Below are 13,157 nucleotides of genomic sequence, written 5' to 3' on the forward strand. Positions count from 1 at the left end.
TCCTCATTGTGCATATCCTCTTCGTTTTAGCATATAGGGCATGCACACAGTAGAGGCTAAGAGAAATATTTGTTAACGGGTTAATTTAAGTTAAAACTGGATTTCTTTCACTCTCTTAGTGACATAAACCTCCTGACCTGGGTCAAACAGCAGAGAAAAGGGGAATAAGGAAAGACTCCAGGTAAAGCTAGACTGAGACCACTGTTTAATAAACATATTTGCTCCTGGGTTTATCACCGTGCTCAGAAGCCTGTGAGGTGACTATCCCAGAATGTGGCAGTGAACTGTGTTGTGAATTTCATGTACATTTCAGAGTGAGGATCCAGATTTTCAAGTTTGCAGTGGGATTTTATGCAAAACAATATGCAAATCGAGAGCATGCTAAAATATCCGTCTGTTCTCCAGCCTTTGCCGGGTCACAAACAACTGAGGTTGCAGCGAAGCTCGCCCGGATCCTCCGCGAGGGGTAGATCGGGACGGGTAATCGGTTGGGGGAAGGGCTGTCCTGGAGGCGTTCCCAGGGCGGGGCAGGGGCGTGGCCCGTGACGCGCCGAGGTCTGCCGGCTTAGGGGCCGGACCTCACCCTCTCCCCGCCTCCGGCCGCCGGCGCTGCAGTGGTGGCTAGGCATCTCCAAAAGGGGCCCTCCGACTTCTCGCGGGCCAGTCGGCCCTTGGTCGTGGCGCCCTGGAGTACTCTCTCGGGTCCTTGAGCCGCGATCCCTTCTCCCCAGAGTTGTGAGCAACTTTCCCCGGTCTCTGGCTCTACTGTGGTTTGGGGACCTTTGCCGCTGCAGGTTGCTGAACTCCGGGCCCCGCACCTCGGCTTCGCGCTTCTTAGGTCCACTCCCTCTTCTGGTGCACCCTGGGGGTCCCCGACCTCGGCTTTAAGGGCGAGATGCCTCTAGGACACATCATGAGGCTGGATCTGGAGAAAATCGCCCTGGAGTACATAGTGCCCTGTCTACACGAGGTCGGCTTCTGCTACCTGGACAACTTCCTGGGCGAGGTGGTGGGAGACTGCGTCCTGGAGCGTGTCAAGCAGCTGCACTACAACGGGGCCCTGCGGGACGGCCAGCTGGCTGGGCCGCGCGCCGGAGTCTCGAAGAGGCACCTGCGGGGCGACCAGATCACGTGGATCGGGGGCAATGAGGAGGGCTGCGAGGCCATCAGCTTCCTCCTGTCTCTAATCGACAGGCTGGTCCTGTACTGCGGGAGCCGGCTAGGCAAATACTACGTCAAGGAAAGGTCCAAGGTAGGACGCGCTCGGGCGCCCCACCGCAGCTGCCGCGGGAATCGGAGGCATTCCGAATCATGTTGTACGTGGCCTTCGCTGGGCTGCAGCGAACTTTGGTTTTTAATCAGAAAGTCATCCTGATTTGTGCTCTTATATCCTTTCTTATCTCCCTCTCCCGCCCCAGATCCTCTGAGCGAAAGTCCATGTTAAGTCAAGGGACTCAGGTGTATCATTATGATGACCTCTGTTGACTTTGAAATAATTGTTCTGGTGGGTGATACAAACAGAACAACTGTGGCTGTTGGTCCGATTTTAAGACATGAAGATTCTCAAAGATCCAAATGAGCGAAAGCATATTAGAGACACACATGTACTCATAATCTTAAATGCCTACTTAAGTAGCCACTTAATCCTTTCGTTGTGGTCAGAAGGGATTCCTACAACAGCACTCCGAATTCTGGAGTCACTTGCGATTTTGCCTTGTGGCAGTTGGGTTTGTGGAATTTAGCAGGGGTGAGAAGAAAGAGTCTGACCTGTCAAAGGCTAAAACTCCTCTTCCCTTCTCAGTGCTGCCCTTGACCTCTTGAACCCAGGATACTGTTAGACCATCTCCCTGACTGAAAATTCCCTCCTGCTGCTGAGCTCCACACCATCACCTTCCTTTTTTTCTGTCAATTAATTGCAAAATCCACTCAAAACAACCGGCTAAGTGCTCCTGAGAATGGTCAAGTGTCTTAGGGTAGAAAGCATATTTTTGTACACATAGTGGGAAATGATTGCTTGGGTGGTAATTTATCTTGGAAACATTTACAGTAGATTGACAAAAATTGGCAACATGTAGGTATCGTGATGTTGGTGCATGTACTTTACTTTGGGATAGTCTTGCTATTCAGTCTTTCTTCCTTCAAATGATAGTCCAGCCAGTTTTCCAGTGGCAGTTCTTTTATGCTCTTGTATGAGGAGCGCTCAGAATGATGGAAAACTTGTCCTGAAGCACTGTGAGGCAGAGAGCATACTAGCATGTGAGGAAAAATGAACACTCACCTTTGTACCATCCTTTGACAATAAATGTAATATTTCTCAATTTAAGGTTTATCCTGTGATAAACTATTATCTCATTTTCCCCCACAAGCTGAGAGGAGCACTCTTAATGAGACTGAAAATATGAAGTGGGTTGAGATGGGTGAGTGGGATGGGCAGCCATGGATTGCTATATATCTTTCTAACCAGGAGGACAAGGGTCTGCAAGCATAGTAGTAAATGGACACAGAGTAAATCTTAGAAGAAAGTATTGCTTTCGAAATTTTACTTTGATTTGGGAAGAGTTCAGAATTGAACTCTGTAGAAGACTGATGTTGAAGTTTTTTGTTTTGTTTTGTTTTTTTACTTCCATGGGTTTGTGGTGTTGGATTAGAAAGTCATTTGTCTTTTGATCAGTTTTGTTTTGCACTGAATGACCTTGCTGTTCTCCTGGGGTTGGAGAGGGGGAGGGGGAGGGGGAGAAAAAGGAGAGGGGGAGGGAAAGCCTTAGTGTGGTGGAGGTGCTTATTGCTTCAACCTGGAAGAGCAAATGGCTTATCAGGTTTTTTTTTTTTTTTTTTTTGAAAGTTTCTTCTAAACTCAGGTGTTAGGAATTCCACCCTTCTCCACCCTAGCATTCTAGGAACACAGTTTTGCTCTGAAGGAAGTCAACTAGTAGAATGATGATGTCACTAACATTTGAAAGTTAAATATTTTTATCTAGTTTTGTCTTAATTGATGAGGATAGGGTTTCAGGCGAGAAGTTAACTCAAATGAAATGAAAATGCTGTGTAAGTCAGGGTAAGGAAAAAAATCTCTAGATATGATTCTTCAGTCATGGGTTATCTTCTGGGTGGATAAATAACTTTTCAGTTGACCCAGTCAGAACGTGACTGAGAGATAGAGAAAATTCATCTTGTCTGCTGAAAAGACATCTGCCCACACCCAGATTCCAGCTTTACTTTGGCTATTTTGGCACAAAGCTCTTCATTCCTGTCTTTAGAAAAATCACCTCTAGGTTGGAATAATCCCTGGTCAATTAGAACCAAGACACAAACCAAGCTTGAGCAATTAGTATTTTTTTTTTTTTTAAGTTTGGTTTGCTTGTCTAAAGAAGTCTGTGACCTTGGGTCTTGTAGTCAAAGTTCATTATTAAAGCATTGGAGAAACACCCATTTCTGTATGCTATATGTTAGTTTCACCTTAATGTAACCTTTTTTCTTCATTACTGGCTTTTCTCCTTCAGTGGAGTCCTTTGTTTGGGCTGCTTCCCAGAGTAGTGATGTACATAGACCCAATTTCCTGCTGTATCCTTTAAACAGGTTTTCAGTAAAAACTAAATTTTCAAAAGACAGAATTTGTACATATATTTTAAACTTATTTGTAGCATTCTATTAAACTTTTCAAACAGACAAATGTAGAGGCTAATATGAGTTCCCTTTACCCAGTTTCAACAATTGTCAATATATACATGTAGTTTAGACCAACTGTTTTTTAAGTACTTTAGATTTCTTGGGGTTATACTTAGGAATGCATACATCCTAATGAACTTTTTTTTTTTTTTTTTTTTTTTTTTTGCTGGACTCTTATTAAAGGTCATTGAATAATGTAATGTATATCTTTTTTTTTTTTGAGGTATGAGGAATTGAATTCAGTGGCACTCTACCACTGAACCACATCTGCAGTCCCTTTTTTTTTAATATTTATTTTTTAGTTGTATTTGGACACAATACCTTTTTTTATTTATTTTTATGTGGTGCTGAGGATTGAACCCAGAGCCTCACACGTGCTAGGCAAGTACTCTACCACTGAGCCATAACCCCAGTCCCGTAATGTATATCTTAATGAATACATAGCAAAGGCAATAGAAATAAACAAGAATATATACTGGACCTAAAACTGAAATAATGAAAGAATTACTTCCTGCCAAAAAATTATTATTGGTCAGAATTTATCTACTTAATCTTTGTTGGAGAAAAAAAAAAAACAGGGTGCTGAAGACCCACTGGGGGGAGTGATTTTCTATAATGCACTGCAGAATGGCGCCCCCTAACTTCAAGTATGATCCTTGCTTTCATGCTAGCAAAGGATTTCTTATCGGTTTGTTACTCCCTCCTGGAGAGTTTAGACTATATCCAAGATAAATACTGGTTATAGTTTGCTCTTTTTCTTTGGCTGCCTAAATCTTGTAAATGGCTGTTTTCCAGAGAACGTGTAATTTATAGAACCAAAAGTTCCCTCTGCTTGAAGCAGTTCACTGTAGACTCACCAGTTACTAACTCTAATAATAACAAAAAACTTTTATTGAGTAGTTTGTGCTGTCTGGTACCGTGTTAAGCACTATACAAATACTATCTTCAGAACCACAATCTTAAACAAATTGAGCGCTTAAATAATTTGCCCAGGGTTTCAAAGTGGTAAGAAGCAGTTTATGAAAGGGGTTAGGGGATTAGGTTTCCAGTTACTAAACCTCGTGGCCTTAAGTAAGTTGCTTAGGTTTCACCAAGTGTAAAAATGGGGGAAGATAATATTTAAAGTTTTTTTTTTTTTTTAAGTCCTTGGGATAGAACCCTGAGCTACGTCCTCTGCCCTTTTTTATTATATTTTAAGACAGGGTGTGACTGAGTTGCCTAGGCTGCCTCAAATTTGTTATCCTCCTGCCTCAGCCTCCTGAGTAGCTGGGATTACAGGGGCTGACCCGCATGACTTGTTCACCAGAAAGCTTTTGAGAGGAAGAAACATTAAATAGATAATGTACATAAAATTCTTAGTAAAATTCTGATCTTCATCAGTGTTATAAGGCTTTAAGTGACATGTGGGAGTCCAACCCAGATCCGTCTGACTCCAGAGTCTGTACTCTTAACCATTATCTTCTCCCACTTCTTACCCCTTCATGTATTCAGCTTGTGCTGAGGGAGTATTCACTTTGTGGGGTACTGTTTCAGAGCTGGGGGTACAACAGTGAGTATATTCAGATATACCTTTGAATTTTAGGAACCTTTAGTGCACACTTGACTAATTCTTAAACTTTACAAAAAGACTAAACAGGAAAAAAAAATATTGATGTCTGTCAGTTGAGTATATCTAAGAAAAAAGGGACTCCTGTGGTAGTGTTTCCTATTATTTTGAGGAAAAGTATTAACAACATTGGGTGTAGGGATTCCTAACCCAGGTGTCTCTGGACAATGATGTTCTGAGGGTTGCATTGTGAACAGATGGACCAGTCTTTTTTCCTGGAACCAATCTAGAGGACTATTAAAAGGACAAAAAGTTTATGAATAAAAGAAAAGGTATTACAAGGTGCTGTTGAACAATAACAGTTTTGGCCCCCCTTCTCATGTGATGTTAGGAATATTCTGATTGTTTGTTAGAACTTATCCTGGTTGCAAGCTACTTGAAGCAAACATGGGCTAGGATGTCTCTCAGGATCCAAGTGCAGGAAAGGCAATCAGTGTTCTCAGAAGACTGGAGCCATGAACTAGAAAGTCCTTCAGATTCAGGCCATCTGGTGTGTTAGTTCCTTGAGTTTTTCGGCCTCCATTCTTGCTTCTCTGCTTGTGCACCTTATTTCTTCCCCTCTCTCCTTCTAATCAGATGGCTGCCCTATGATAGCCAGTGCAGCCTTCAGTTCCAGGTGAATGGAGGCTTGATTAACATTACAGAATTCATATTTTCATTGCCTTGGAGAGAGTCTGACTGTCCCACTTTGGCTCATGGGACATGTCAGCCTTGGATGGGGTGGTGGGAAGCACATAAAATCAGTCATGTCACAAAAACAAGGTTGCCAGAGTCTATGAGAGGTGCAGTTCTCAGAGCACAGAATTTGTGGTCTGGACACCATAGCCATATTTCTGCAACTAAAATCTTAAAAGTCTGTGAATAAGGTATTTAAGGGACTGAGGCACTGTTTGAATCTCTGAACATTTTTTTTATAAGGATTCCTATAAAAGGTAACTTATCTCTTGAAGGAAGGAAGTTAATCCAAGGAAATAATTTATGGAATACAGTTCCAGTGACAGGGAAGCAAGGCATTTTGCTGGATGAGTTTTCATGGTGTTCTTCGTCTATTTTATTGAGTGACACTTGGAACAAAGAAGGGAGAGTGGTGAGAGTGTGTGTGTGTGTGTGTATGTGTGTGTGTGTATGTGTGTGTGTTTGTGTGTTTAATTTACATTCCTCTTGCTCAATTTTGGGCCACTGGCCACTTAATCACACCCTTATCTGCTTGCAGTAAAGCCCGAAATTAGGGGTTATCAATTTAATTTGCAAACCATTAAATTGCCTTGAACTGTGGTAGATGTGCACATGGATGGGGGAAGTACGGGTGAAATGACTCTAAAGCCACCTGAAGAAGTGAGCTGAGAATTGAGTATGGTACAATAGTTGTCACCAACTTTTTTTTTCTTGCTGACTTTTTTTTTCTTTCTTTCTTTCTTGCCTTCCCTATCGCCCCCCTCGGTGAAAAAGTCCACTTCTGGGCTCATTAGTCATTTTTTCTCTTTGGGCTTTATATAATTTCTCTATTGTTTAAAACTAAATGATCAGTATAAGTAACCAGGACTTTAATAGTAAGGACTATTAGAGTCAGAGAGGTATCAGAAATCACATCCACCCAATCTCTCAGTCATTCATCAGTTGTTTTTGTATTTAGACAGAAAATACCCTGAGCAGGTCTTGAGAAGGGCCTGGGGTAGGTGTTGGGCCTGAGAACAGGGGCTTCACGGAGAAGAACCTACACTAGCTCGTGCTGTTCCATGTGTCAGCTGCATTAGCATTTTATGTGAGAATTTTGAATAGAATTTTGACTAAATATTTAAAAATACCCTTTGGTGGAAATTATATAGCCTACTTTTGTATTCAGGTTTTGGATATTGGGAATTATTTCACTTTCTGACCATATTCAAGCAAAACTTTTCCAGACTCTGATTCCAGACTCTGGCTGGAAAACTTCTAATTGTATAAATAGCAAACAGCCTTGCATCTTATGACCCCTCCTGAGACCTACCATGTGTGGAAGACACCTCTGAAGAGGCCAGAAAGTGGACATGGGGAAGTTCCATACCACCCACCCCATGAGGAGCAGAGCTCCTGTGAGAAGCATCTCCAAGCATCCATAGCATGTGTACTTCAGAAGAAGCACAGAGGCTTCTCACCTGTGGGTTATGTTTGTTCCGTCTGGCAAGGCCTCTGTTTTTGGTTCAACTTTGTAGCCCTGGGTAAATAAATGACATTTTAACCTGTGCCCATTGAAGACCAAGGAGCACCTTACAGGTTAACACTATGAACAAGGCTATTAATTTTGTGTTAATTATTACAGCAACAGACTTGATAATTCTTTTGTAGCAGCACTTTGTAGCTGTTAGCTGATATTGTTCTAAGAAATGCACGTCACTTTTCTCTGGTGTTTGTCAAATGCACATGTTCTGACAGTAATGATAGTTCAGATGTATTCTGCTGGGCATCTGCCAGGGGTGCCCAGCAGGTAGCTGAATCCAGAGGCATTGGAATTGTAAATACAACAGACAAATCATTTTGTGATGCCAGACTAAGGAATTCAGCTTTGGCAGATTGCCAGGAACCATTGATTTGGCTTAGATTCAGTGCTAGTGTCTGTTTGCCAAGCAAGATTAGTTAGCTTGGTTAATTATACATAGAATTTGTATCCCCTTTCTCTCAATTATTTCTAACTTAAACCAGTATGACACTTACTTTAATTTTGCATCCTCTTTCGATATTGATTTGTGGATGACTTTCTGTTCTTGTTTTTAGTGAGCTGGTAGTGACTATATGTACATATTTTTCACTCCCTACCTCAACCCTACCTCAGCTAAATACCCGTGGGTTGCTGTTGTATAATGCACTCTTTCAGATCTTGTATTGGATTTATTTGGTACCTACTTGCTATAAATGTTCCTTATGTTCAAAGCAGTGTCAATACATCCTTATAAGTCAAGACAACTTTTTATTCTTTAGAAAGGTACTAGGATAACATTTCTAAAATTCTGGAATGAATGTGTCTATCTCATATTAAAATATATATATATATATATATATATATATTTTTTTTTTTTTTTCCTTTCAAAATGAGACCAAAATACTGACTGTTGCTGGGCATGGTGGCATTTGCCTATAATTCCAGCTACTTAGGAGGTTGTGGCAGGAGGATCTCAACTTCGAGGCCAGTCTGGGTAGTTTAGCAGGAACCTATCCCAACAAACAGAAAAGAGCTGGGGATGTAGCTTGTTAGTAGAGTGTCCCTGGGTTTCATATCTAGTACTGGCAATAAAAATACCAAGTATTACCCATAAAAATAATCTCCAAACACAGAATCAAAGAATATGATAGTAGTCTTGATTATTTGCCAGTGAGAAGAAGACAAAAATGGGAAACTGAATTCTAGGTGTCAGTGCCATCTCTTTTTGGTTCTAATGGGGGACATTGAAGTTGTTTTGAAGTTTTCAGGATAATATTCTACTTAAGCATTGCTTGGAAATGTAGTAAAGACATGTTGCTTTAGACAGTTTGCATACCTTCAAGAGCTCGCTCCCGGGGCTGGGGATGTGGCTCAAGCGGTAGCGCGCTCGCCTGGCATGCGTGTGGCCCGGGTTCGATCCTCAGCACCACATACAAACAAAGATGTTGTGTCCGCCGAAAACTAAAAAATAAATATTAAAAATCAATCTCTCTCTCTCTCTCTCTCTCTTAAAAAAAAAAAAAAAAAGCTCGCTCTGTGCTGTCTAGACAGAGAGCAAAGAATTCTACCTGTCACCTGTGCCCCTCCCTCCATCCAGTTCATCCTCCAGACAATTCTGGGAACTATTAACCAGAAATCTCAGTCCCTCCCATGCAATCATGGTGAGTTGTTTTTGGCTAGCTATTTTTTCATCTTCATCACTTTGTGGGTTAATATGAGTGACTGGAATGGCGCAGCAAAATGCTTTTAAAATACACAGTATTGAACGGGAATATGTAGTATTATTAGTCAAAATCTGGCCTGTTGTGCTTTTTTCACTGATGTGTGTTTTAGGTTCATTATGAAACCTCAAGTTTTGTCTTTTTCTTTTCAACTAAAATTTCTTCTTCTTAGTAGAAAACCCCGAGGAAGAAAGTTTTTAAAAGAGATTGGCTTTAACCATAAATCACCTGCCTTTGGGTCTCATTCTCTCTGTAATCCATCTTCTGTGGTTCAGTGAGAGTGTAGTAGTCTGGACCCACTTCTAAATCACACAGTCTCCATTCTTAAAAACAAAACACAAACCAGCCATGCTCTTTCCCCATTGTCTGCCTACAGCGCTGTAAACTTCTTGGTGACACACTGAAAGTTTTCCACATCTGACCGCATCTGACCTTTCTACATTTAATCTCCTGCTGACTGCCTTCCTTCCCTCCCGGTTCCTGAAATGCTAGAAAATGATTTGCTAGGTATGGTGAGTTCTAGTGCCCATCTGATGAAGTTTTTCTGTTCCCTAGAACTCTGTGGTGGCTCAGTCTAGGCTACCCTAGCACATTTCTTTCTTTGCCTGTTTTACTTTATCCCTCACAGATTTAGAAGTTCCTTGAATGCAGAGACTGTTGCATTTTGCATATACTTTTACTGCCTAGAATAGTCCCTTAAAATTCATAGGTGCTTAGCTGGGCACTGTGGCCCATGCCTGTCATCTCATGGACTCCGATTGAGGCAGGAGGATCGCTGAATGGAGGCCAGCCTCAGCAATTTAGTGAGCCCTGTCTCAAAAACTAAAAAGGGCTGGGAAAATAGCTCAGTGGTAAAGCACCCTGGATACAATCTCCACTACCAAAAACAAAGACAAAACCCAACCCTAAAGATGCTTGTTGGATGCCAGAGCATCAAAAAAAAAAAAAAAAAAAAAAAAAGCCATAAAATGTTAAAGTAATGAGTTTGCAGAATGGTCTCTAATGGGATGCCGAGTGTTTACATAATTTGACACTGTATAAGAGATCATCTCGAAGGAGGACCTTAGCTTTGTAAATTTTTTCTTCAGTTCTGAAATTATGTGGTCTACCCTAGAAAGTACCAGAGTCACATCGGGATTCTGGCAGCTCCTACATAGTTCGTATATAAAGCAGCTCCTCTATAAGTCTGACTCAAAGAAGCAAGAAAAGCCCAGGACCATGAGGCTTAGAGCCCCCAGGTTCTGATCCTGGCTCAACCCCTGACAAGGGACATCTCAGGACCTCTATTTCCACTTCTTTTTGGATGATTTAATTATTTATTTTCTGTTTTAATTTAACTTTGGTCAATACCTACGACTAGGCATAGGGATGGACATTATATTTTACCTCATCTTACTGTGATCTTGAGCAAGTCAGTTCTCTGAGCCCCCTTTCTCCATCTATAGCATAAGCACAATATGGTCTCTGTTTCCAGGATTATAAGGAATTAAATAAAAATTGAGACCAGATTTCCATCTATGCTTTCGGTGCCTCATATTTGATTCCTGGAGAGAGTAAAATGCATACCTACAGTCAGACCCCAGAACTGACAAGACAGCAATCCCCAGAGGCACAGCCCAACACCAAACAGTGATGCTAGAAAGTGACAACTGGAGGTGCTGAGGTTGTGGCTCAGTGGTGATGCACTGTCTGGTATGTGTGAGGCACTGGGTTCGATCCTCAGCACCACATAAAAATAAATGAGTGAATAAGATTTAAAAAAAAAAAGTGACAATTAGAATGTTTCTTGCCAGTTTAGGAATGACCCTGAAAAGCTTCTGCCAGAAACTGCCCTACAAATTTCTTTCACTTCCTGCTCTATCCCCCTGCTTTCAGTTCTCCAAATTAATTAGTACTGGTGACTTTTTTTTTTTTTTTTAAGCCTTTTATCATTGAGGGTGAGGCATCACACAACCACTCTTGGTTTTGGCACAGAATAGTTGTGGTTCTCAGAGGCCAGACCAGCAGCATCACTATTAGCAGGGAACATGCTGTAAATGCAAATTCTTGGGCTTCTTCCCAAATCTAAATCAGAGCTGCACCAATTCTTCAGGTGGTTCTCATACATGCTAAAGTTTGAGAACCACTGAGTAGGAGTTCATGCTTTAAGAGGAGCTAAATAGGGATGGTGATATATTTCCCTATAATTTTTCTGTTAGCAAGACAAATAATAGTTCAGTTGAACAGCTCCAAAACTTATTCACTGCTAAAACTTAAACTAAAAATTCCCCTTGTTTTTTATTTGGGACATTTTTTCAAAAAATCTCTCCATGTGTTAAACATACACATACATTATGTTTCTATTATTTGTACTTAATTTTCCAGGACTATAATTGGAGTAAAAAATTTGGAACTGTTTCCCTCCTGTTGTGGTGAGTGGAATAGAAAAAAAAAATCTTTGTGAATGACTGCAAGTTATCGCTCCTTTTCATGCATGAATCCAACAGTCTTGCAAGGGGTGTGAGCTGAAGACCCCAGGAAGAATGAGAAAGAATCACAGTGACTTTGGAGGATCCCAAATGGGAAGTAGTGCCTTGTGAGCAGGTGATTCTCTAAATCATGAGCATCTATTATGTGCTAACTTGAACATCATACAGGAGCCTGAAGTGGTCTCTGGCCCTCCAGGGCAAGATGGCTATCCTTAGGAGGCTAGAGAAGGATGAGCTATGGGGGTCTGGGGGGAAACTTGACAAACAAATTGAATTCAGCTTGATTGGAGTCAAAGGTATGATTAGGTAGGAGTGGTTAAGTGGCTGCCATTTGTCTTTTCCTATTTGGGCACGGAGGGCTTTGATTTTCCACTTACAGGTTTGAGCCTGTGTTTGGTGAGTTGGGAATTATCTGAGAATCTTTGCTTATTCTGAAGTTGAAAGAAAGTAATATCATTCCTTTCCCTCTGGAAATAATAACTCCTGTTTTTGAATAAGACTTTTCCCCTGATATTTCAGAAGCAGTGTTTAGTGATGGAAAGACCGTGGGGTTTGGAATTCTGGCTCATCTACTTGGTTCCATAAGATCCAATAAATCACTCTTTTAGTTTCCAAATTTGTAAAATGGGGCTCATGGCCATCTTTGAGGAGCAGGGGGACATTTAACCATCCCCCCCACCCCATGTTCATAGCCAGGCTTGCCTTTATTTCTAATCCCCCTTTCCATTCCCCATAATAGTTTTTAGTCATTTCTTTCAAAAGTCTTCTACTTTCTACCCTTGTAACAGGCCTTCTGGATCTCAGCCCTCCTCTAAGCTAGTGAGTCTGTATCCAGTGAATTCTAATTAACGTGACTTTAGAAAGTTCTGTATCCCATGAATTCTAATTAGTGTGGTAGTAGTAGAGTTAAGATGTTTCCTAAATCAGCACTGTGGCTGAACAGGGAAAAATTGATCCCATCTTGGGGATTCCTTTACCAGGTGCTGCTCTTTTTCTTTCCAGGGGAAATATGTTTTTGTATTTCCTTTTAGAATTATTTTGCATTGGCCATTTATCATCTTGAGTTTGAAACAAGTCTGAAAGCCTTGGTTGGTGTTGGCCTGATCTAATGAAGGAAGGACCTAGAGAGAGGGGCTGAATTCCTCCTGCAGGACCTCAGGGAGGGAAGAACAGCTCAGCCTGTGGACTGGCCTTGGGTTTAAGATGTAGGCTGTTGACCTACTGTACATGAAGCGGATGGAGCCCAGGAGTTTTTATGGTGGGATTGAGGTTGGCCCTGCAGTGGGAATAAGTTGGACAGACAAGAAGTTGGACACTAGTGCTTTTCTGCAGGATTCAGGGTCAATTTCCTTTGCCTCTGGCTCTTGTTAAAATATCTCCCTTGGAGCTTTTATTTCATAGCTTCAATTTCAGGTCCACTCAGTTTTTTCATATTTTTGTGTTTTTTTTTTTGCATTTTATGATTTTGTATCACTATGGAAAGGGTGAATCAAATAAAGTAGGCTCTTTATATCTTCTGA

The 13,157-nt window shown here is 41.4% G+C and overlaps 1 protein-coding gene across 1 annotated transcript in view; it reads left to right on the forward strand.

Moving 5' to 3' along the window:
* The first annotated feature begins 547 nt into the window (after positions 1-547).
* EGLN3 (egl-9 family hypoxia inducible factor 3) overlaps positions 548-13,157 on the forward strand; it is a 28,692-nt gene continuing 16,082 nt past the window's right edge. Inside the window, exon 1 of the mRNA XM_081291726.1 lies at positions 548-1,252. Coding sequence (XP_081147852.1) covers positions 896-1,252 — 357 coding nt within the window. The 5' untranslated portion in view covers positions 548-895. The remainder of the gene's footprint in view (positions 1,253-13,157) is intronic.

This window comes from Spermophilus citellus (assembly GCF_964194105.1).
Source record: "Spermophilus citellus genome assembly, chromosome: 4".
Taxonomy (NCBI): domain Eukaryota; kingdom Metazoa; phylum Chordata; class Mammalia; order Rodentia; family Sciuridae; genus Spermophilus; species Spermophilus citellus.